Source organism: Monodelphis domestica, chromosome 3 (genome assembly GCF_027887165.1).
Source record: "Monodelphis domestica isolate mMonDom1 chromosome 3, mMonDom1.pri, whole genome shotgun sequence".
Taxonomy (NCBI): Eukaryota; Metazoa; Chordata; class Mammalia; order Didelphimorphia; family Didelphidae; genus Monodelphis; species Monodelphis domestica.
Window position 1 is genome coordinate 92,296,371 of NC_077229.1, and position 26,458 is coordinate 92,322,828.

Genomic DNA, 26,458 nt, shown 5'->3' on the forward strand with positions numbered 1-26,458 from the left:
AATAGCAAAAGGAATATTAGAAAAATGACTGATAAACCAAAAGTTAGATCAGAAAAAACAGAAATGAAACAGCATAGATCTATTCAAAGCATATAACTAGAAATAGGACCTGGAAATCATAGTTGCTTAGTATTGCTGGCAAACAGATACAGAAATTTGACCCCTAGAATCTAACTATATTAAGTTCATTATATCCAAAGGAATGCAGAGAAAGCTAAAGAGAGATCTTTTTCAAAGTTGTCATATAAATAGGTCTATTGTTATTAAAGAAAGTCCTCACCAAGATGGCAGAGAAGAAAGTGGGGGTGAAAGGTGAGTCCTAAAGGTTAGTCTTTTTCATTTTTACTCCACAATGCCAATATGTCTGGCTCCTTCTTGTAACCTGACTCAGGGTGTTAGGACTACAATACCTAGACCTACAAGAGTAAGTAAATAAGACTAGGAAGCTGAATATAGTCAGACATCTCCTTTAATGAGTGTGAGAAAATTGTGTTGCTCCATCAAGAAGACTGGGTAAGTTTCCAAGAATAAGTGTCAAAGTTTTCAGGGATGTAGGTCACTGCTTATAGCTTGCTTGTCTAAAAGATATCTGCATTGCTTTCTAGAGGACATTTGAAGCTGTCCCTCTCTCTCCTGAAGCTCTCACAAAAGGTATGCTTGGGAGTCAAGGTTTAAAAAGATGAATATATGAACAACTTAAGAATCCAGGACTTTAAGAATATGAATAACTTTTTACAACCCCCCAATAACTAAATAGATGGTCTTTACGAATTGCTGTTGCTGAAAAATTATTACCCTCTAGTCAACCTACTGATGAACCACTTTAAACTTAACTAGGCAGGCCCTTGTATAACAGATATATATCATCTATTAGGCCCATACTTGAAGCCTTTCCAGTTTTAGTAGGGCCTTTAGTATTTATAACCAATTAATATAGACTTTAAAAATCCTGAGTTACTTCCACATCAGGATGAATTATCAGCAAAGAGCTTTGCTGAAGGAAATAACCTATATATAAAACTTTAAAATGCAGCCACATCAAAATTAGGACACTAATGCATTACTGGTGGAATTGTGAACTGATCCAACCATTCTGGAGGTGAATTTGGAATTATGCCCAAAGGGCTATAAAAATATTTGATCCAGAAATACCACTAATAGATCTGAATCCCAAAGACATTTTTTTAAGGAGGGAGAGAAGGACCTATTAATACAAAAATATTTATAGCAGCCCTTTTTGTGTTGGCAAAGAATTAGAATTAAGGGGATGTCCATCAATAGGGGAATGGCTGAACAAATTGTGGTATATGATGGTGATGGAATGTTATTGTGCTGTAAGAATAATGAACAAGATTTCAGAAAGAGCTGGAAAGACCAACATGAACTGATGCAGAGTAAAATAAGCAGAACCAGAAGAATATTGTACCTGGTAACAGCAATATATTGTATAATGATAAACTGTGAAAGATTTAGTTACTCTCGGCAATACAATGATCCATGACAATTTGAAGAATTTATGACAAAGAATGCTATCCACCTCCAGAGAAAGAACTTTTGGAGTTGGAATGCAGATCAAAGCATACTAATTTTCACTTTAGTTTATTTGGGTTATTTATTTTGGGGTTTTCATTATATATGATTATTCTCTTATAAAAATGAACAATATGGAAATGTTTTGCATGATAATACATGTATAACCCAGATCGAACTGCTTGCCATCTCAGGGAAAAGAAAGAGAGAAACAACTTAGGTGGAAAATTGTTATTACATGTAATTGGCAAAAGAAAATAGCTTTTTTTAAAAATTTAGAATATTTTTCCATGGTTGCATGATTCATGTTCCCTCCCCCATCCCAGAACTGACAAGCAATTTCACTGGGTTTGCATATATCATTGTTCAAAACCTATTTCCATGTTATTCATATTTGTAGTAGAGTGATCTTTTAACATCAAAACCCTAATCTTATCCCTATTGAACTACATGATCAATCATATGTTTTTCTTCTGCGTTTCTGTTCCCACAGTTCTTTCTCTGGATGTGGATAATGTTGTTTCTCATAACAAAATATCTTTACAAAAAAAAGGGAGCCATATATATCACTATCTAGTTAATTAAACTAATTATCACTATTTTTCAGTTATCAGTATGAGGATCCCTTCCTCCTTACTGAATCCTGAACAGAAGAAGTCAGTGATGCTGCTACTACATGTTAAAACAGTTTGGGGAATTTGAGTGCCTATAATGACAGAAAGATAGATGTCTATGAATATCTAAGTAAGACACTGGACAGGTATAGACTAAAAGTCAGAGAATAATGAACCCAGATGTCCACTATAGATATTTGTTGATTTTAAGGTTTATTAAAGAATTCTGATGGTTTTCTTAAGGTCATTTTACAAATTAACTGTGTGGGAGTATACTTTACTCCAGTGAAGTAGCAGTGAAATTTGAGATGAATCAGAGAAAAAGTTTGTCCATAACTACTGAAGGAACTAGGTTAAATCCAAAAGGGAAGAATTTATAATATCTGAAAAGGTACTAATTCTAAGAAAGTTAGCAATTGCCTTAACTTAAGCAATGAAATCTATGAGCATAAAGTATGGTGACCCTCCCTAGGAGACAAAGTGAGAGTCTTCCAACTCCTAAATCAGTAACACATTATGAAACAAAGGAAAATTGAAACAATCAAGGTCATGTGGTTCTGTTTCATCACCTATGAACTGCTGATGGTGTTGGCTCTGAGCAGCTACCGATTGCTCTGGAGTGGCATGCAAATTGCTATTGGAGCCACTTTCCCCAAGGCCATCCATCTTCTGTGCAGGCCTATATCTTAAAGGAGAAAAAACAGAAATTAAATATTTCACTCACTTGCATATATAGAATTGTGTTAATTCAAATCAACATAACATGTATGCAGGGCACTGAACTAGGCTGTGAAGCAATACAGTTCCAGCCCTAGTAGAGACCATAATACAGTAGGGATACAACACATATACAAGTGGCAAGAGTTGAATGCAGTCAGTGCACATGAAAAGTTCAAAGTGTGATATAAGCTCTGAGGAAAGGTCATTTCCAACTGGGAAAAAAATCAAGTTTTCATGGAAGAAACAACATTTGAAATATGTCTTGACAGACCTTTGGGAAGGGAAAGATTTTAAAACCAAGCAAGGCTTAGAAAGAGTCACAAAATGTAAAATAAATAATTTTGACTACATCAAATTAAAAAGTTTTTGTACAAACAAAATCAATGTAACTAAAAAGAAGGGTAGCAACAAATTGGGAAACAATCTTCATAAAAACATCTGACAAAGGTCTAATTACTCAAATTTACAAAGAGCTAAATCAATTGTACACAAAATCAAGCCATTCTCCAATTGATAAATGGGCAAGGGACATGAACAGGCAGTTCTCAGCCAAAGAAATCAAAACTATTAATAAGCACATGAAAAAGTGTTCTACATCTCTTATAATCAGAGAGATGCAAATCAAAACAACTCTGAGGTATCACCTCACACCTAGCAGATTGGCTAACATGACATGCTGTAATGAATGCTGGAGGGGATGTGGCAAAGTAGGGACACTAATTCATTGCTGGTGGAGTTGTGAATTGATCCAACCATTCTGGAGGGCAATTTGGAACTATGCTCAAAGGGCAATAAAAGACTGTCTGCCCTTTGATCCAGCCATAGCACTGCTGGGCTTGTACCCCGAAGAGATAATAAGGAAAAAGACTTGTACAAGAATATTCATAGCTACACTCTTTGTGGTGGCCAAAAATTGGAAAATGAGGGGATGCCCTTCAATTGGAGAATGGCTGAACAAATTGTGGTATATGTTGGTGATGGAATACTATTGTGCTCAAAGGAATAATGAACTGGAGGAATTCCATGTGAACTGGAACAACCTCCAGGAAGTGATGCAGAGTGAAAGTAGCAGAATCAGGAAAACATTGTACACAGAGACTGATACACTGTGGTACAATCGAACGTAATGGACTTCTCCATTAGTGTCAATGCAATGTCCCTGAACAATCTGCAGGGATCTAAAAAACACTATCCACAAGCAGAGGATAAACTATGGGAGTAAAAACAATGATGAAAAGCAACTGCTTGACTACAGGGGTGGAGGGGATGACTGAGGAGAGACTCTAAATGAACACTCTAATGCAAATACCAACAACATGGAAATGGGTTTGAATCAAGAACACATATGATACCCAGTGGAATTGCACGTGGGCTATGGGAGAGGTGGTGGGAGGTGGGGGGGAGGGAAGAAAAGAAAATGATCTTTGTTTCCAATGAATAATGTTTGGAAATGACCAAATAAAAATAAAAAAAAATATGTCTTGATTACAAAGTTGAAGAGTTCAATTCTGTGTCCCTACGACTATGGAATTGAGTAAATACAGAGACTGAACCTTAAAAATAAACTGTGTGCATCTTATCCAAAACTAATCCTTCTTCTCGCCTAGCCCTGGCCCTTTTGTTTAAGGGCTGTTAGTAAGACAAAAAGTAATGGTTTCAAATAAAGAAAATAAGACTTGTTCCTTTGCTAGGACTCGGATTTTTGTTGAAATTTACTTGTAGAAAACTTATTATTTTTTATTTGTTCTAAAGGAGCTTGTCCCATGAAAAAAGCTTATGTAGCTTCTACTAAACTCACTTTGTATTCCTAAAGCCTTGATTTGAAAGGAAAGGTAATCATTTGTACAGAAAAAAACAATGCAGAACACATAGTTGTGGTTGATGTCTATTCACTAAGAAAAAAAAATTCTTCAAATTGTTCTTTTTTCCTCTTTTTTATTTAGAATATTTTTCCATGATTCCATGATTCATGATCCCCCTTTCCCCCACTCTCTCCTCCCCCCTCCTGAATCTGACAAGCAGTTCCACTGGGTTATACATGTATCATTGTTCAAAATCTATTTCCATGTTATTCATATCTGCAGTAGCATGATCCTTTAACAGCAAAACCCCAGTCATATCCCTATCACATTACGTGATCGATCACATATTTTTCTAATGCATTTCCATTTCCATAGTTCTTTCTCTGGATGTGGATAGCATTCTTTCTCACAAGTTCCTCTGAATTGTCCTGGACAAATTGTTCTTTAACTAAGCATAATTAACCATGTGGCCATTATTTTATATCTCTGGAACAAAGTAAAAAAAATCTAAAAAGTATTCACCATTGGATTTATCCCAACAACAATATTATCTAATATGTACTACTCTTTCTGTACCCTTTACTACAAAGAGTGAGAAGCAGTTATCTAAAATGCTATGTATTGCTGCTTATTGTTTTTAACTTTTTTATTTTAAATTCCTTCAATTAATCTAAGAGTTGGAAGGGATCTTAAAGCCATCAAATCCAACTTATATCTCACCAAGAATTCCTACCACAACATTCCTTGCTTGAACATTCCCCAGGAGAAGGAAGCCTGCTAATAACCTAGGTAGTTCCTTCCATTGTTAGGAAGCTTCATCAACACCAAGTCTTTATTGCTCCAACTTCCATCCATTGTTCCTAGTAATGCCCTTTGGAACCAAAGAAAACAGGGCCTGATCTCTCTTTCAATATGGCAGCCTGTCAAAGACTTGAAGGTAGCTACCAAGTCCTCAATCCTCCAGGAAATATCTAAAAGTTGTATCTTCAACAGGTCCTAACATGGCATGTTCTCCAGTCCTTTCATTTGTCCTAGTTGCTTCTCTCTCAAGCTTATATTAATGTGTCTATGTGTTTCCTAAAACGTGATAGCAAGAACTTAACAAAGGCCTGAAGTTATAGCTAGATCAGGGCAAAACTATAGCAGTCACACTGCCTTCTTTGTTTTGAATACTATGCTTCATTCGTAAAAATGTTTTTAAAAATATTCTGAATTAAATAAACAACAAACATTAGGATTCCAAATATATAGAACATAAAAAAATAGTTCATAAATCCACAAACCTCTATTACATATAACTTGCATTTTTAAAGAATAAATTCAACATTTCAAAGCCATCCTATTTTTCTGCACAGCATTCTGAATCTCCTGTTCTGTTCTCTGAATTTAAAAAAAAATGCTGTAATGACCCTCTTTTTGTCTTTCTTTTGTTTCAGGATCACCATCACTAGTCTCCTCACACCCTAGTATTTTAAATATATGTAATATAATATGTTAAATAAGCATTAATTATGTAATGATTAATCATTCAATTTTAATTTAATTATTTAATAATTAATAATTAACCATGTATTATGCATTAGTTACATTAATTTAATGTTAATAAATTTATATTTTAATTATTATATTAATCTATGTTAATTATAAACAAGCATAATGATATTAAACCAATCCACATATTGGGCACATATGAAAATTTATCTCAACCTGTACTTCAAATCTTTCATCTTTTTTTTTTTTAAACCCTTACCTCCCATCTTGGAGTCAATACTGTGTATTGGCTCCAAGGCAGAAGAGTGGTAAGGGCTAGGCAATGGGGGTTAAGTGACTGGCTCAGGGTCACACAGCTGGGAAGTGTCTGAGGTCACATGTGAACCTAGGACCTCCCATCTCTAGGCCTGACTCTCAAACCACTGAGCTACCCAGCTGTCCCCTCTTTCATCTTTTTTTAATAAACCCATTAACATATTTTCTGAACAATGCTAATACTTGGACTGTTTTAAACAAATTAATTTCATATTGAGAGTAATTAAGCAATATTTATAGTATTTTTGTCATAGATTTCATCCCTTTTCTATTCTGCTGAATTGTATTTCTCCTGCATGTACATATTTTTAATCTTGTCTACTATCTTCTCGGCTGTTTAAGTTTGCTATGAAAATATATTAAATTTTTAAAAAGATGAAAAGAGGAAAGCAGTGCATATTATTCTATGGTTTTCTAATGTCATGGTTGCATTACATTAATCAGAATTATCAAGTCTTTCAAAATTATTTTTTTCAACAATGTCATAGTTACTGTGTAAGTTGTTCACTTGGTCCTACTCACTTCATTCTTCATAAAGTTTCCCCTAGCTGAATTCATATTAATAGCTTGCTTTTTTCTCCTTTGAGAACTGCCTCTTCACATGCTTCAACCACTTATCTATTGGGAAATATCTCTTGTTCTTACATATATGAATCAGTTATTTATTCATCCGATTGGAGATTCTCCAACTTTTGTTACATTATACTTAATTATGGGATATATGTTATATTACATTATATATGTATGTGTATGTATACATATAAAATTGCTTATTAATTGGCGGGTCATGCAATTCTTTTTGCTAGCTTCTTTCCACCAAAAAAAAAAACCCCTAGTAACTTCTACATGTTTGTTTGTTTGTTTTTAATAAACTCTTAACTTCCATCTTAGAATCAATACTGTGTATTGGTTCCAAGACAGGAGAGTGGTAAGGGCTAGGCAATGGGGGTCAAGTGACTTGCCCAGGGTCACAGAGCTGGGAAGTGGCTGAGGCCAGATTTGAACCTAGGACCTCCCGTCTCTAGGCCTGGCTCTCCATCCACTGAGCTCCCCAGCTGCCCCTTCTACATGTTGCTTATAAAGGGAGTTGTGTCCTCTCTGATTGGCCTGATAGTCTGACCTTAGAATCTCCCTTGACAGTTCCCATTAGTTGGGTGTTTTAAAATCACTTCATCATAAGGGAGGCAGGTCTTTGTCCATACAAGGAAGATACCAGTAGTCACATGGCTGAACCATCTTACTTTTAAATTTCAATTAATGAAAGTTCTTGTTTGTTCTCTACTAAAATCTCAGAATATTTTTCATAGTAAATTCTTCTACCCATTTGGTATTTAAGAAACCAATTTTTAAATTCAAGGGTATAACTTTACATTTATTTGTATTACATTTCATCATATTGGATTTGGTTCATCCCTCTTAATAAAAAATTTTGGATCTTTCAGTTGTGTATCATAACTGTTGCTCTAGACATTACTCTCCAATGCTAGGAATGTCTCTTATACTCTGAGCCAAGACAAAGGGGAGAGGGAAATGTAAGAGGTGAAGTTTTCATCAACATGGCTCATAAAGTAAACTGCCCATAAATCCGCTAATAGTAAAGCTCCTGTGAAACAGTTTGTTGTTACAAAAGCCACTCACAAGAAAGTATTCTCTACTAAAACGATCAAGGAATTTCATTGCTACAGATCAAGCAGGTACTCTGTCCTTCTGTTAAATAAGTTCACCGAACTTTTGATGCATAAATTTTCTTTACAGTATTAGATGAGTAAAATTCCTCAGGATTTCAAAATATACCTGCGAAACTTAAGTTCAACAATTAATGCTTTGCTGGAGGCAAGTAAAGTCCTCAGAAGACACAACCTATGTGCTATTTATGTGGAGAACATGCTTAAATTGTAAGAATATTCATAGCTGCGCTCTTTGTAGTGGGCAAAAATTGGAAAATGAGGGGATGCCCTTCAATTGGGGAATGGCTGAACAAATTGTGGTATATGTTGGTGATGGAATACTATTGTGCTAAAAGGAATAATGAAATTGGACGGATTCCATGCAAACTGGAACGACCTCCAGGATGTGATGCAGAGTGAAAGGAGCAGAACCAGGAGAACATTGTACACAGAGATGTTTACACTGTGGCACAATCAAATGTAATGGACTTCTCCATTAGTAGCAATGCAATGATCCAGGACAATTCTGAGGGACTTATAAGAAAGAATGCTATCCACATCCAGAGAAAGAACTGTGGGAGTAGAAACACAGAAGAAAAACAACTGCTTGATCACATGGGTTGATGGAGATATGATTGGGGATATAGACTCTAAATGGTCACTGTAGTGCAAATATCAATAATATGGAAATAGGTCTTGATCAACAACACATGTAAAACCCAGTGTATTTGAGCATTGGCCATGGGAGGAGGCGGTGGGAGGAGGGGAGAGGAAGAACATGAATCATGTAACCATGGAAAAATTCTCTTAATCAATTAAATAAAAATTTTTTAAAAATAAGTCCTCTGGAATCATGGTTATCATTTCTTATAGCACAGAAATATTCATTCATGTTAACCATTTTCCAATTAATGGTCACTGACTTAGTTCCCCAAAAGTGTGGCTTTGAATATTTAGATATATAGAAGACTTTTCGGATTCTGACCTCCTTGCAAGTACACAACCAGCAATTTTTCATTTTTCTTAGAAATTCTCATGTTTGTTACCTGTTTACTTTCCAAATCTCCCACTCTTCAATTAGGATGATTTTTAAAAAATTCACTTGTGCCTCTAAGAGTTAGGATAGTCTTCTGAGTTTTCCCCCCAGGACTGCATGGTCCTTAATATTGCTTTCTGAGTTCCTTCTGATGACATAATTTGTCTCAAAGTGGGTAATGATTGTTAAATCTGAGAGTTGTCAAGAGGTTATCCAGCACAGTCTGGATACATGCCCCAAAGAGAGAAAAACCATCTCTCTATTATACAACTAGCTTACATCTCTCTAGTCTACAAATAATTCTCTTTCTGGTTTTAGATTATTTTCAATATTAACTCCTCCCCATAACTCCTATTTTTAAAAACTGAGATTATGATTTATTAGCCTTATGGAAAAATCTGACATCCCATTCATACATATATAAAATTTACAAACTTCTCTTACATTAATTTTTAAAAAATTCTTATCTTTTGTCTTGGGATCAATACTACAATAAGTATTGATTCTAAGGCAGAAAAGTGGTAAGAGGTAGGCAATTGGGGTTAAGTGCTTTGTCCAGGGTCACATAACTAAGAAGTGTCTGAAGCCACATTTGAATCCAAGGCCTCCCATCTCCAGGCCTGATTTATCCACCTTGTTGTCCCTCTTCCTACATTGATTATTGCAATAGCCTTCAAATTGGTCTGTCTCCTCCCAGTCCCTCCTTTTTCTCCTCATTCATTGCTGCAACATTAATCTTCCTAAAGCAGTTATATAATCATCCCTTTCCTATTCAAAAATTTCAGTGGCTTTCTATTGTCTGTCAAATAAAGTACAAATTTTTCAGTAATAGCATTTACAATCCCCCATGATATACTCACCTCTTCCTTGAACCTAATTTCCCACAATTCTCTATATGTGTGCTACATATCAGACAAACTGAATAACTTGCCCATTTCCTGGCTTTTATGAGTTTTTTTTTTCTTTACACCCTTAACTTTTCTCATGCTATTCTCTACAACTAAAATGCTTTCCTGCTACTGCTCCATCTGTCAAAATCTGATGCATCCTTGAATTTACCTCAAATTCCCTTTTCCTTTATGAAGTTATTCCTTGATCTCCTTGGCTAACAAGACTCTTTCTCTACACTGAACCTCATCAAATTTTGTGTGATCCTTTCCTGCTCCAAATGTATGATGCTTTAAAAAAATATAACTTGTGAATCATAGATTTTAGAGCAAGAAAGGTCCTTCAAGATAATGGAGTGTAATGTCTTCATTTTATAAAGAGGGAAACTGAGGCTCTAAAGCTCTAGGTCACACCGAGAGGTTAGATGATCTAGTAGGAAATGGCAGAGTAGGAAGATGAGCCCAGATGAAGAATTCTTTTTACTCTATCACAACACAGACACAACGACTATATCTTAACATTGTTATTTGTGCATTACCCCTATCCCTTCTCTAGAATATAAGTTCTTTTGAGAACAGGTTAAGAATAAAATACAATGTGTTGCCCACGGAGATTGGCACAGGATTTTCTACTTAGTGTTCGATAAATATTTGTTGAATTAAATGATACCATTATCTAACTTTTGATGGGTATGTCAATTTCCCAATAAGTTGTAAGCTTTTTGAGGGCAATGATTGCCCCCAAAGTCTTCTTGACTCCATTGAATTGATGCTAATATATTTGTTTTGAATAAATATGATTTTAGGAAAATACAGTTAATCACATTTTTTCAGAATGGGTTTTCTAAGAGCATTATCTGTTAAAAAATAAGACTATTGAACAGTGTGTTCTATGTGCAACCTGCCTTGTATTCTTCCATTTTGTTTCTAAGTCTGACAACCTTGATTCTTATTAACCTCATAAAAAATCCCAAGTCTTTTTAAAAAAAGTATATCCTCATCCTTCACTTGTATTTCAATGGGGCCTACCATAATAGCATGCCCCCAAAAAGACCTTCGATAAATAAGTATTCAATTCTAAATAATTCTGTCTCCTGGTCAATTTTCTAAGGGAGAAATAAAATCTTTTCAGTTTACCTAGAAGACATGTGAAGGTAAAGTCAATACTTGGAACTGGTTCAGGGTCTTTGCTGGCAAAATTAAAAAGGAGTAGCTATTTACCTTTGCTTCTGGTGTATTGGCTGCTGCCTCATTGCCATATATTGTGTGTCTTCCTGTAATCGATTCAGTGGTGAGTCTGGCTTTAGACGAATCCCATAATAGTGATATTTGGAGTTCCCCCTAGGAATAAAACATTTACCATCCAGATATCTTTACTGTTTTCATGAATTTCATTCAGTTCAGTAATAAATGAGAAATAACAATAATAATGGTAATAACTTATATAGGGCTTTAACGTTTGCAAAGCACTTTATATATTAAAATAGCAGAAAAAAATTGGAAGGGAATGATATCCAGAGGCCATATCCCTCATCCTTCTGACTCCAGGCTGGCTTCAAACAAGTCATGGATCAACTATGTTTGTTTTTTCTCCTATTCTTAAAATTACCTAATGAATTTTGGAGCCTTTCTTAGCTATTTATTGTTTATTTAGAAAAGGGTAAGGTCAAAGACATTTTTTTTTAATTTAAAACAAAAAAACTTTTTTTTTACCCTTACTTTTCATCTTAGAATCTACACTGATTGGTTCCAAGGCAGAAGAGTAGTAATGCCTGGGCACTGGGAGTTAAGTGACTTGCCCAGGGTCACACAGCTAGGAAGTAGGAAGCTAGGAAGATTTGAACCCAGGACATTCTATCTGTAGGCCTGGCTCTCAAAACACTGAGTCACCTACCTGCCTCTATCAAAACATTTTAAACTACTTCGCAAGTCAATTAAGTCAAAACTATCAATACAAGAGATACAGTATATAAGAAGTAGAAATATTAAAATAAAGAGTTAAATATTTGAATACAGCAAGATTCATACATGAATATATCAGTGTCATATGCCCAATTCCTTTCCAAAATGGGGCCCACGCTGAAAGCCCAAAGCAATAAAACAGGCCAAGCCTAGGGTCCCTTTCCTTCTAAAAATCTCCTTTGCATCATAATGAATCAAATTTATATCCAATAGAATACTAGGGGAAAAAAAGAAGAAAGGGAACCAAAGCAAAATCCTGAAGTGTCACCTGGAAAGATGAAGGCAGGACACCACTTGAAAGACCTTGTGGCACAACTACAGGAGAAAATAGGAAAAGCCCACAGGGGCAAAAAGGGGCAATATCATCGTACTGTGGGTCTTAAGTCCAGTGGTTGGTTACAGTATCTTCTGGAGAATTCAGTTTGATCACCTTTGTGACCACTTAAATTTTTTTTGTCTTAAAATACTTCCTTCCTTCTCTTTCTGTATCTTCCAGGTCTTAGAGACATTAACTGTTGCAAGTTTAAAATGATAGCTATGCAAAAAAAGAATTGCTTTTCTTCTTTAAGAATCTGTCACATCATCATTGTGGCTATTCTCTCTTCACTGATTCAGACCACAATTCTTCCACACTTCATGAAACCATTAAGAGCCACAGTTGACTAAAAAATTCCTCCTGCAGTGATGAGCTGCTAAGAGGACTCAGCTAGGATAATCATTGGACAACAGAATACTCAAGCTGCTGCTGGACCTCTACTTGAAACTTCTGAAGCTTGGTAGAAACTGCCAGAATTTATGCTCCTTTACTAGCAAGCCTCCCCAAAACTTCTTTCATGTCACTCTGAGGCATCAGAGGAGGACTTCAGTGGAGGGCTCTGTGACTGACAACTAAAATCATCCCCTAGCCTCTGTGACATTCAAAGAAAACTACATATTTTCATGAATAAATACTGACATCCACTTTGATGTAGTTCAGACAATAAGCAAATACATAGGACACTAATGACATTGGATCTGCCCTGACCATGACCATGAGATCACAGGAAAGATTTTTTAAAAATGCCACCACAGCAATTAACCTTGGGAGCAATATTTATTTTAAAGAAATGCTTATCTTTTCAAGGTAAGAAGAACCTGTAGATGAGATATAAGCAATTAATATAAAATTCCTAGTAAAATATAACATTTATGACAATGAAGATTAAAGACCTGTACCAGTGAACCAGCCCACCCTAAGAAGAATCAAGAAGCATTAAAGCCAAATGTAGTGGAAAAGCCAAGGATCATCTTTAACATCAAAAAGGGCAGGATATTGGGAGCTGTGGTTTAAATTCCCTTTTTGAAATGAATTGCAGAGTCCAAAGGAGTCTATGGTTACTAAATGAAATCACAATCCTACAACTAGGCTAAGGCAATCACAAATCTTGTTGCTAGTTCATATGATAACCTAGTGTTTATCTTTAATCTAGGAGGAATTAAATTGAATTTGAGAAGGATATCGAGGCAGGAGACAGAAACTCCACATCTCCTAACATATATGTCTAGAAAGGGGAAAAAGGAGTTGAAAAAAGTCAAATGCATTGTCCGTCAAACCCCTTCATACTAACCTTGTTCCCAACCTTCTGGTTCTCAATCCAACAAACACAGACCGAATTAGTTTTCCAAAGGAAGCAGCATTCACAGGATCTAGTTTGTGTTCCTGGCAGTGCCGAAGATAATGGTTGTACAGAGAACTTCTTGGGAGGCTCACACCTTCAGCAGTTTCATAATTATCAAGGAGCCACTGAAGCTAAGAAGGAAAAAAAAAGTGTTGTATATTATTAAAAACACTGGAAATAACATTTAAGGAGACTTAATTTTTAATTACTTTTTTTAGTTTTGCTTAACCGCTAATAAACGTAATGAGGAGATCCATCTGTGGTATGATCTGCATTCAAAACCTTCTAATAAAGATAATTAATGGTTTGCCTGAATTTTTTCTCCTTTAGCTCACAAAATCTGAATGTGAATGAGAGCTTAAGTATCAGTTATCTCCATTCAGACACTTACAAGAAATTAAAGCCAAATTTCTTAAAGACCAAACTTCCTAATCTAAATAGAATGAGAGAGAAATTCCAGTGCTAAAAGAGAATACAAATATGCTGAAGCAAGATTAACACAAACCTAATTACTTTTTTCCTCCGTTAAACTCGTAATTGCCTTTCCTAGTCTCCCTCAGTGCTAGTGCCTTCCCTCAGAGATGATCTCCAGTTTATCTAGCATTTATCTTGCTTTTTGTATGGTTGTTTGCATTGTCCCCCTTTCTAGACTGGGAGCTCCCTGAAGGCAAGGCTTGTTTTAACTTTCTTTGTATCTCCATGGCTTAACATAGAGCCTGGTACATAGTAGATGCTTAATAAATGTTTGTAAATTTGGTATGCCCAGATCTCTCCAATCTTAAAAAGCTATTGCTTGATCCTATCAACTGTCTCTCCTTGATTTTACAGCCGAACTCCTAGAAAAAAACTGTCTCCATTAGCTGCTTCCACATTCTTACTTGGCACAGTGGATAGAGTGCTGGCCTGAGTGAGAAAGATCTGAATCCAAATCTAGCCCCAGACATTTACTAGCTGTGTAAGTGAGCAAGTCACTTAATCTCTGTCTGCTTCAGTTTCAACTGTAAAATAAGAATCATCATAATAGCACCTACTTCCTAGGGTTATTATGTGCATAACAGTACCTAAGGCACCTAGTAGGTGCTTAGTAAATGTGCATTCCCTCCATTCCCTACCTTCCAATCACTTCTCAACCCCTTATAGTACAGTCTGGCTTCTGACATCAATACTTGACTCAAACTACTCTATCCAAGGTCACTAATGACCATTTAATTGCTAAATCTAATGGTCTTTTCTTAGTTATCATTGTTCTTGACCTTTGCAGACACTAGTGACCACCCTCTTCTTTCTAGATACTTTATGATCCCTTGGTTTTTATAACACATCTCCATCAAGATTTCCTTTCTACCTATTGGACTATTTTATTTTTTTAACCCTAACCTTATGTCTCAGAATGGTAGGGGATAGGCTATTGGGGTTAAGTGACTTACCAAGGGTCACACAACTAGAAATTGTCTGAGGTCATATTTTTATCCAGGACCTTCTGTCTTCAGATCTTGCTCTCTAGCCACCAAGTCATCTAGCTGCCCTCTGCTGGATTATTTTCTTGGTCTTTTTTTGCAGGTTCATAATTCATATTCAACCCCTATGTGTCCATATACTTTATAATAGAGTTTCTGTTCTGGTACTTTTCCTCTTCTTTTTTGATGATTCTATTATCTCTCATGGACTTAGCCATTATTTCTATGACTTCTAAATCTAGATATCCAGCCCATATATCTCTCCTGAATTCTTGTCTCACACCTCCATCTCCTTTTTGAGTCTAGACTGCCACTTGGATGTCCCATACACACCTCAAATTCAACATGTCTAGAACATAATTCATTATCTTTCTTTCTAAATACAACCCTACCTCCCCTATTTCTGTTGAGGGTTTCACCAATTCCCTTTAGTAACCTCAGTTTGCAACTTAGAAGTCATTCTTAGCATCACTCTCTCCTACACTCTCTCATCCCATCAATTACCAAGCTGTATTAATTCTATATCCTTCTATCCCTCCCTCATCCTAATATCCTTAATAAATACCCTAGTCAAGGCCCTCACCACTCATAACTTGAACTACTGCAGCTGCTTTCTAATTGGTCTCCTTTGCAATCCATTTTCTACACAGAGTCCTAAATTGCAGGCCTGACCACCAGGGACATGGTCTGCTCAAGCTTGATTCAAGAAGCTTCAGTAGCTCCCTTCTGCTATTGGAATAAAATAGAAACTTCTCTGCTTGGAATTTATAATTTTTTTTCACAATCTGGTTTTAACCCATCTCTCTAGGTTGATTATAATGTTACTTCCCCTCACATCCTCTACATTCCAGCCAAACTGACTATTCTATCTCCTACTTCCAGGCCTTTGTACAAGCTGTTCTCTCTATTCCCCCAGAATATCCTCCCTCCCTATCCTAGCTCAAATGGTCTTCTGTTTTCCCACTAGTTAGTCCCTTCTTCCCCTTCAATTATGAAATTATTTTGTATATATTCTAAATGTACTTATCTGTGAATATGTACCATCTTGCTCTTGTCTTTGTTTCCCAAACATTTAGAACAATGTATGGTCTGTGGGTACGTATTTAGTTAATTCTTGTTGGCTGATTATAATACTTTATAGTTCAAATGCCCCTCACATTCATTATCTCACTGAGCTCTCAACATCCCTAGTGAAGTAGATTAGGCAGACAGAAATTATCATCTCCATTTTATAGGTAAGAAAACTGAGACTTACAGGTTAAGTGACTTGTCCAAGGTCCTATAACTAATGAATGAAAGAGTTATTGTTAGAACCATGGCTTTTGGTTCCATGTCACATACTGTTTTTCAACAATAGACATCTCCTACTATTTTTTTTCTTTTTTAGTAATGGTATAACGAAAATCAAAGGAATATTTTAGGTAGATTATTCTTTCTGGTAGTAATGTGCAAAATGGATGGGAGGTAAAAATGTCACTGGATAAGGTACATGGCAATTTTCAGCAAAGTTTTTCTTGAGCAGGGCTGGGAAAAGAATATACTGTAACATGGCAGGCCAAATAAACAACTCCTAGAATAGTTTTCCACAAGAGAACTACTCATTGAATCATCCCAATTATTTGTTCAATGTTGCTGCTCAGACCTATCTTTACATCAAAACCTGCCATTCCACCAATGCAGGATCCTATTGATTTCCATCTTTTCCCTCATTTGTATCGGCAATTGACTTTATGTAACCTGAAAGGGACGTGTATTTCTTTAGGCATTGATTCCTTTAGGTAAAATTAAGTTACTGATTAAATTTCTTATAAGAACAAGGGTATAATCACCACTACACTAGGTTCATTAGCACAAAACCAATCAAAGGGAGATTTAAAATTGATCCTAACCTGTGTCAACTTTAATGATTCTAATAGAGCATTTGTACATACTATTTCACTTGAGCCTCACAAAAACTCTGTCTTACCCCTCAAGGATGCCCATGGTCACAGATTGAGTAAATATCAGAGACAGGATTTGAATTTGGGTCTTCTTGATTCCAAATTCTACACTCACTCAAGGTTAGATGGCCTCCACAAAAAGTAGGTGGGTCAAATTCCTTTGCTGATAGGCCTCCAAAGGTAGGAAGGGATAAGAATTAGGATGTGGATGGGACTAGCTCTGTTATTTCATTGATAAAGAGAACTTCCAGCTAAGGAAACTCTTCCTACCTGTGCAGGGTAACAGTTTCTCTCAACTTAAGTCTTAGAATGCCCTGTAAGGTTGAAAGTCTTATTTAAGGCCATGAAGCAAGCAGGGGAATGATGTGACCATGGAATGTCAGGGTTTGGGGGACAGATTTCCAGCTACTCTAACAAGCCTCCTGAGGGTAAGAAAGAGTACAAAAGGTAAGGTTCACTTATCAAGCTGAGTACCTGATGAGTCTTTGAGGTGTTCCTATCCCCAGTTCCTACCTTGATGGTAGCTTCCATTACTATCTAGGCAGGTGAGAAGCCTTATCTTGTCAAAATGGGAACAGAAGGAGGCTTTATAAACCAAGAAAGGATTAAGCATTTTTAATTTGTCTTTGTTCTTAACTTATCATTTATATATTTACCTAGTACAAATAAGACTATAACAATCTAAATTTTAAACTTTTTAAAGCATTTCCTGCTTAACTTTTAAAACACATTTTAAGATGTTCTCCACTAAAATCTTACAAAGCATAAACTCTGGAAGATTTGAGCAAAGCTAGAAATGCCTGGTGTGTAAATCCAAGTCATGGATTCTGCCATCTAAAGACAAGAAATGTGTAGAGAGGCTCATTACTAATAGATTGGTCACCAGGCAATGAATTTTTTTGTCCATAACAATTAGTGATAGTATCTTTCTATGGTTTTGAGGTGCTATGATCTCATGCAGTTTGTGGATGTTGTAAAATCATAGCTCTTTTTAAATGTTTTAATAAAAATTAGGTCCATTTATTTGTATGTACATAAAACTTTAAAAGGATGACAAAATTCTGTTTTTTTAATTGGTCTATGTTCAAGAAAATAATGTCTGAAATTGTAGAAACCTGTATGTCCTACATAAATATATATATATATGTCTGTCAATTGCTATCTGTCTTTGAAGGCAAGAACCTAGAAAGCAGGTACAGCATTGGCTTAAATCACTCTGAAGAGAACCTTAAACAGCACAGGCTTATAAGTAGATACTTGATCAATTCTTTATAATGATGGCAATAATCAGATGATAGAAACATAGGAACTATTGTGAAAAATAGAACGTATAAGAGACCATAGAAAGTAGAGAAAGACTTACAAACAAAAGAAAATTAAACAAACAGTGCCAAGGTATAAAAAACAAGTTGTAAAACCTATCACCAAAAGGCATGTGAATTATCATTTAAGTAACTGATCCAGAAACAAGAATTTAGCACCCTTGAGGAAGGTGAAAAGAACTTGTATTATTTAACCTGAAAAAGGGAAAGCTAAAGGAAGGTGTTATTTAAACACACATCTCAAGAAAGTCCCATGCATAGCAATAACTGGCTCATGGGTTTAGGGGTTGGGTTACCCCACAACTCTACAGTGGGAGAAGAGTCACTTTAGCTACAGAATTCCCTTTCTAGCTGCATAGTAACTAGTCACTGAGATTTTTTATCAGAAAAGAAGCATTAGGGGACAGCTGGGTGACTCACTGAATTGAGAGTCAGGCCTAGAGATAGGAGGTCCTGGGTTCAAATATGATCTCAGACATATCCCAACTGTGTGACCCTGGGCAAGTCATTTAACCCCCATTGCCTAGCCCTTACCACTCTTCTGCCTTGGAATAGTATTGATTCTAAGATGGATGGTAATGGTTTAAAAAAAAAAAAGGAGAGGCATTACTACTATTATTATTACTACTAGTAGTAATAATAATAAGTATTATTATTACTATTATTATTATTATAATTTAGGCATGTTATCAAGTAAGCTTTTGTGGACCAACCTGGGAAACTGACCATAATTTGTAATCTTATTTCTAGAGGGGGAAAGATGATATACATTCAAAACTACTATAGAATTAGAAGACCAAAGCAAGTTTCTGAACACTTTCTAAAATTATAAATTGGGGACTGCCTAAGAGAAAGAACATGAAAAATCTGGAGTTCTTAAAGGCTGGTCCTGCCCTTAAGAACAGCAAGACTAGGGAACCCAGGAGGCTGAGGAAACTTGGAGATAGGGTGTGGAGCTTGTGCAGAGGTGGTGGCTCACAGCAAAAAAAAAAATGAGAATGCCCCAGAGAACCAAAAAAAGCCCTCAGGCAAAAACCTCTCCAGTGCTCAAGAGTCTTGCCTACACTCCATACCCAGACCTCTTCCAGGCAATTTTTAAGTTCTCAGGGGCTGGACCTGCCCTTAAGAGCAGCAAGACTAGGGACCCCAGGAGGATGAGGAAATGTAGAGATAGGGCATAGAGCTTGGACAGAGAGAAGTGGCTCAAAGCAAAACACCACAGAGATAAAAAAAATACCCTGTGGGTAAAAACCTCTCCAGCACTCAATACAGAGATTTGTCTACACTACACACCTAGATCTCTGGTAGGTAATCTTTGAGTTCTTAGGGGCTGGACCTACCACCCAAGAGCAGCTAGACACTGCTGAGGACTGGGGGGAAATATTCTCAGGGCAAAAACCTCTCCAGAGCCCAATACAAAGATCACCCATATTCCTCACTTAGACATCTGACCAGGAAGGAACAAGGCAATGGCCACCTATTCCCAGGAACTAAAATCCACAAACACCAACAAAACCAAGAAGAAAACTTTAACCCTTGATAATTTTTATGTAGAAAAAACCCAGACTAAAGAAGAGACAACAGATGACAAACAATTAAACACACCCAAACCTTCAAAAAAATGGAAATTGGTCACAAGTTCTTGAGAACTAAATCTGAGATTGTGAGAAAAATGGAAGAGATGTGGTAAGAAAAGTGGGAAATAGCTCAAAAAGAAAATAACAATTTAAAAGACAGGATCTCCCACTTGGAAACTGAAGCCCAGAAATCAAATGAAATAATAAGCAAATTGAAAACCAGAAATGACCTGCTGAAAGCCATGAAAAGCAGGATAATCAAACCAAAAAAATCAAAAGATTTTACCTAAAAAACCAGTAATTAAAAACTAGAATTGGGCAAGTAGAAGCCAATGATCTCACAAGACAATAAGAATGAATAAAAGAAAGTCAAAAGAATGACAGATTAGAAAGCAACACCAAATATCTCATTGAGAGGGTGGTTGACTTTGCAAATAGATCTCGAAGAGATAATTTGAGACTCATAGGCCTACCTGAAAACCTGGAAACAAACAGAAACCTTGACATCATAATACAAGAAATTATCCAAGAAAACTGCCCTAAGGTTCTATAACAAGAGAACAAAATAGACATTGAAAGAGTCCATAGATCACCTGCTACGCTAAATCCTCAAAAGACAATCCCCAGGAATGTAATTTCCAAATTCAAGAGCTTCTAAGCTAAGGAGAAAAATATTACAAGAAGCCAGAAAGAGCCATTCAGATATCAAGGAGCACCAATCAGGATTACACAGGATCTGGCAGCCTCCACACTAAAAGACCACAAGGCTTGGAATAAGATATTCAGAAAGGCAAGAGAAATGGGGTCTACAACCAAGGATCACCTACCCATAAAAATTGACTATATACTTCCAGGGGAAAGTATGAGCATTCAACAAAATAGATTTCCAAATATTTGTAAAGAAAAAACCAGAACTAAACAGAAAATTTGACATCGAAATACAAAAACCAAGGGAAACACGAAAAGGTAAATAAGAAAGGGTTTTTTTTTTTTCTTTAAGGGCCTCAATAGGCCCAAATTGTTTAGATTCCTATATTGAAAAAATGTTATTTGTAACTGTCAAAAATTGTATTCACTATTATAATAGTTACAAGAATTATCCATAGGTAAAGACTGGGATACTAAGTGGTTTAAAATCATATATAAAAAAAGAAGGGGGACAGCTGGGTAGCTCAGTGGATTGAAAGCTAGGCCTAGAGATGGGAGGTCCTAGATTCAAATCTGGCCTCAGACACTTCCCAGCTGTGTGACCCTGGGCATGGGCAAGTCACTTAACCCCCATTGCCTAGCCCTTACCACTCTTCTGTCTTGGCACCAATACACAGTATTGATTCCAAGATGGAAGGTAAGGGTTTAAAAAAAAAGAAGAAAGAAAGGGGTGTGGGAAGATGGCACCAAGAAAAACTTGAAGGAATAAGAAAATTAGGTTAATCTATACTACACAAAAAGGCACATGGGAAGAAGGAAACTAAGTAAATTAGGTGAACACAGAATAGTATACCTGTAAGATCTTTGGGAAAGGAAAGATTTTAAGACCAAGTAAGAGTTAGAAAAAATTACAAAATGCAAAATAAACAATTTTGATTACATTAAATTAAAAAGGTTTTGTATAAACAAAACCAACGCAATCAAAATTAGAAGGGAAGCAACAAATTGGAAAATATTTATAACAAAAACCTCTGACAAAGGTCTAATCATTCAAATTCATAAGGCGCTAAGGTAAAAAATCAAGCCATTCCCCAATTGATAAATGGGCAAGGGATATGAATAGGCAATTTTCAGATAAAGAAATCAAAACTATTAATAAGCACAGGAAAAAATGTTCTAAATCTCTTATAATCAGAGAAATGCAAATCAAAACAACTCTGAGGTACCACCTCACACCTAGCAGATTGGCTAACATCACAGCAAAGGAAAGTAATGAATGTTGGAGGGGATGTGGCAAAATTGGGACATTAATGCATTGCTGGTGGAGTTGTGAATTGATCCAACCATTCTGGAAAGCAATTTGGAACTATGCCCAAAGGGCATTAAAAGACTGTCTACCCTTTGATCCAGCCATAGTACTGCTGGATTTGTATCTCAAAGAGATAATAAGGAAAAAGACAAGAATATTCATAGCTGCACTGTTTGTGGTGGCAAAAAATTGAAAAATTAGGGGATGCCCTTTGATTAGGGAATGGCTGAATAAATTGTGCTATCTGTTGGTGATAGAATACTATTGTGCTCAAAGGAATAATGAACTGGAGGAATTCCATGTGAACTGGAACAACCTCCAGGAATTGATGCAGTGAGAGGAGCAGAACCAGGAGAACATTGTACACAGAGACTGATACACTATGGTAAAATCGAATGTAATGGACTTCTCTACTAGTAGCAATGCAATGAATCCAGAACTATTCGGAGGCACATATGAGAAAGATTGCTATCCTTATCCAGAGGAAGAACTGTGGGAAAAGAAACACAGAAAAAAAATAACTGCTTGATCACATGGGGAAATGGAGATATGACTGGGGAAGTAGATTCTAAAAGATAACCCTAGTGCAAATATTAATAATATGGAAATAGGTCTTGATCAATAAACCTAGTGGAATTGTGTGTCAGATATGGGAGGGGGTGGGGAAGGGAAGGGAAAGAATATGAGTCCTGTAACCATGGAAAAATATTCTAAATCATCTAATTAAATAAAATTTTCAAAAAAAAATCTGGAATGATTAGAAAAAAAGTATTTCACATAAATAAATTTTACTTATTCAAATAAGTGAATTATATATTACCTTATTAAGCAATGAAAGTTTATTTTAGTCATTTTTGAAGGAAATCTTTCTAAAATATATGTTTCTCTGATTTCTTAAACATAGTATATTGAACATAATTTAATCTGTCTTGATGATTTATAATCACTGTGAGGAACATTAATGTACTGGCCTATAATACAAATTATAGCATAATATTGTTCAACCCTGCACTAAATAACCATAGACTGTAGTGCTTTTTGAATTCTTGGGTTTATTTTTTTCAATAGTTTTTTTGTCTCTTAATGAAGGACAAATTTTGCCCTTTGTGAACCTTAAAAAATTCTCAGACCCTACTTCATAAGGTTTGGTTAAGACCATTCCCCATTTAAACAATGAAGGGACTTGGATCAGGAATGTGAGACCTCTACTCCACCCCTACTTAAGCATACTTTAGGGGAAGAAACTCCTTGCTGAACAATGAAAAATACTTAAACCCATACTTATAGTAAGGCAAAAGTTCTTAAGCTGTGCCTATTTTTAGATCTAATAACAAAAGGGTGCTAAGTACCTATAAAGGTCAGGCAACTTGTGAATTTACAAGGAGCAAAGAGGTGAGAACTTACTCAGGTGTGAATTACTCAAAAGTTTAGACTACTTAGGTGTGAATTAAGAATGGTCTGTCCTTTGGAAAATGTCTACTGTGATTGGTAGATGTGAGAACTTAGAGGAGGTGACATAGGAGAAAATTCCCTTTAAAAGGAGATGAAAAGCTGAGAGAGGGGACTTTCTCTTGGGACTCTCTCGGAGGCTGTCAGAAGAATCTCTTTCTGGAGATGGCAAAGCTGAACTGGTGTCTCTCTGAACACTAGAATTTTGCTTGGGACAAATCTTGTGGTGAGTGGATTGAAGACTGACTGATCTCTCTCTCTTAAGACTGGCCTAAGCTGGCCTAGCCTTTTCTCTCATTCCCTTTTTCTCTCACTCTCCCTTTTCATTAATTCCTCATTTGTATTAATTAAAATCTCTATAAAACCCAGTTGACTTGGGTATATTTCATATTTGGGAATTTTCCCCTGGCGACCACCTTATATTTTGATTTAAAACAAGGCACTGTCTTGAAACCATATTTCTGTGGTCACAATTTAAGCCAAACACTCTTTTATCTGCCACAGTTTATGTCTTCCACTATTTTAATCACTACACCTTGCTGGGATGACAAAGGTATAAATAACATGATGGTATTTTTGTAGTTCTTAACAGTCTTAGAAACTTAGGCTATAAAATAAGTATCATTTGCTTAACCATCAGGTAAGAAGTGAGCTTACTGACATTGGAAACAGCATTACCATCAGGCAATTGTACCTGCTAGTCCATTAAGGTTGAAATCTGGTCCTAGTTTTTACTAGTTATAATCTTGTTAACTCCTCTGTGCTCTTGGTTTCTTTCTCTTTAAAATGGGGATGACAATATTTGTTCCTTAACCCCATATGGGATGTTGTGGGGAAAGTATATTGCAATTAAAAAGCACGATATAAATGAATTATTGTAACTATCCTTATTAATGCCCTATACCTTTTGATCAATTTCAGCATCTTTTTTTAATCCTTACCTTCCATCTTAGAACTGTGTATTGGTTCCAAGGCAGAAGAGTGGTAAGGGCTAAGCAAGGGGGATTAAGTGACTTGCCCAGGGTCACACAGCCAGGAAGTGTCTAAGGCCAGATTTGAATCCAGGATCTCCCATCTCTAGGCCTGGCTCTCAATCCACTGAGCTACCCAGTTATCCCCAATTTCAGCATCTTGATAAGAGAGTTAACAGTAATGTAATGGGCATAGTGCTGGAGTTGGCAGCAGACAAACTGGGTTCCAGTTGCATCTCAGTTTCCTCCTTGCACTGTATAATTTTTGGCTAAGTCCCTTCTAGCTAGATCTCACCTTTCTCTCCTGAAAATGGGAAGACTGTACTCAATGGTCTTTTGAGTAGCTTCCAGATGTAAATTCTATGATCCCAAGATAGTCCCTGCAATAATTCTCAGATTGCATGCATGAGTTGGGATTCCTTTGTTTCCATTATTTACTCTGGTTTATTTAGCTGACTGGCAAAATAACAACCAGTACTAATCTAGGGAAGTTCTTCATTAATAGTCTCATTTTGGAAAAGGTCAGAAACTATTGCATTAACTCTTCTCCACTAAACTGTGTCCTTCCTCATATTCCTAAATCCAAAACTAAATTTTATATTATTTAACAATTCACCCAATTTGCATACTTTACTGAGAAAAGAGATCATTCACTATGAGTTTCCTTTTTTTAAAACTCAAATCCCTGAATATCATTCCCCCCATTAACATCTTTTTTCTCCAATTTCTAATGAAAAGATGGCACTTTTCATTAAAGCCAACACCTCTTCTTGCATATCCTTAATCCCTTTCCTATCTCATAATTTTTCTCTTATCTTCAATTGCTCCTCTTTCCTGTTGCCTACAAACATGGCCTGGTCTCTTCCATTCTTTAAAAGATCCTTATTTGGCCTGACTTTCCCCTCAAGATTTTGTTCTATATCTCTCCTCCCTCCTTGGTCAAACTCAAAGAAAAAGCTATCAATATTTGTTGCTTCCATTTTTTTCTTCTTATTTCTGAAATTCTTAAAATGTCACCCAACCACAACACTCAATGGAACTGCTCTCTCCAAAGTTGCCAATCATCTTTTATTGCCAAATCCAAATCTTTCTCTCAGTCTTCCTCCTTCTTGGCATCCCTACACAGCATGTGACACTGCTAGCCACCTCTCTCCTCCAGGACAGTCACTCCTTTTTTGATTCCCCCGCCTCCTACTCTGTCTACTCTTCCATTTCCACCCCTTAACTAGACGTACATCCCAAGGCTCTACCTTCTAGATTCATCATCATCAGCTCCCATGAATTAATTAATTAACCTCTACACAGATGACTCCCAGATACATCCAGCAATAGTCTCTTTCCCAAGTTCCAGTCCCAGCATCATCAACAACCTAATGGACATTTCCAACCAAGTGGAACCCCAGGAATCTCAAAGAAGACATGTTCAAACACAGAACTCCCTAAATCTATCCTCCCTAATTTCCCTTTCCATGTCAAGGGAAACACTCTTTCTAGTCACCCAGGGCTGCAAACCTGGAATCACTCTCAAATCCTTACTCTTATATCTTTCATATTTGTCCCCCTTCTCTCTACTCATGAGAATACCACCCTACTTCAGGTCCTCAAAAGTTCTTACTTGGACTGTTAACAAAAGTTTTCCAATTAGTCTCTCTATCTCAAGCCTCTCCTCTCTAAACCATCCTCTATTTAGCAGGCAAAGTCATTTTCCTAAATTTCTCACCTACCCAATAAACTTCAGTGATTCCCTATTATCTCCAAAACAAAATAAAAATTCTTTTGTTTGGTATTTAAAGCCCTGCAAAATTTGGCTCCAGCCTACCTTTCTAGTCTTATAATCCATTATTCCCCTTCATATACTCCATAGTCTGGCCAAACTTGTTTTATTGCTCTTTTTCACACAAGACAGGTTATTTTCCATCTCTGTGGATGGCCTGTCCTTTATATAGGCTGCCCTCCATGCCTGGAATGGATTTCCTTTGCAGAAGTGACTCTGCCTCTTAAACTCCATTTCCTTAAAAACTTAGTTCAAGTGCCACCTCCTAAAAGAGATATTTCTTGGTCCTCTCTGCCAGCTGCTCATACCTCCTTCCAAAATTATTTTGT

At 36.3% G+C, this 26,458-nt stretch overlaps 1 protein-coding gene across 9 annotated transcripts in view; it reads right to left on the reverse strand.

Moving 5' to 3' along the window:
• The window catches only part of RFX2 (regulatory factor X2), a 147,702-nt gene that overhangs the window by 26,529 nt on the left and 94,715 nt on the right, over positions 1-26,458 (reverse strand). For all 9 annotated transcript variants that reach the window (XM_056822512.1, XM_056822511.1, XM_056822510.1 and 6 more), the window contains 3 exons: positions 13,632-13,813; positions 11,284-11,403; positions 2,714-2,829 (listed from right to left, as the gene is read on the reverse strand). In XM_056822512.1, coding sequence (XP_056678490.1) covers positions 2,714-2,829; positions 11,284-11,403; positions 13,632-13,813 — 418 coding nt within the window. The remainder of the gene's footprint in view (positions 1-2,713; positions 2,830-11,283; positions 11,404-13,631; positions 13,814-26,458) is intronic.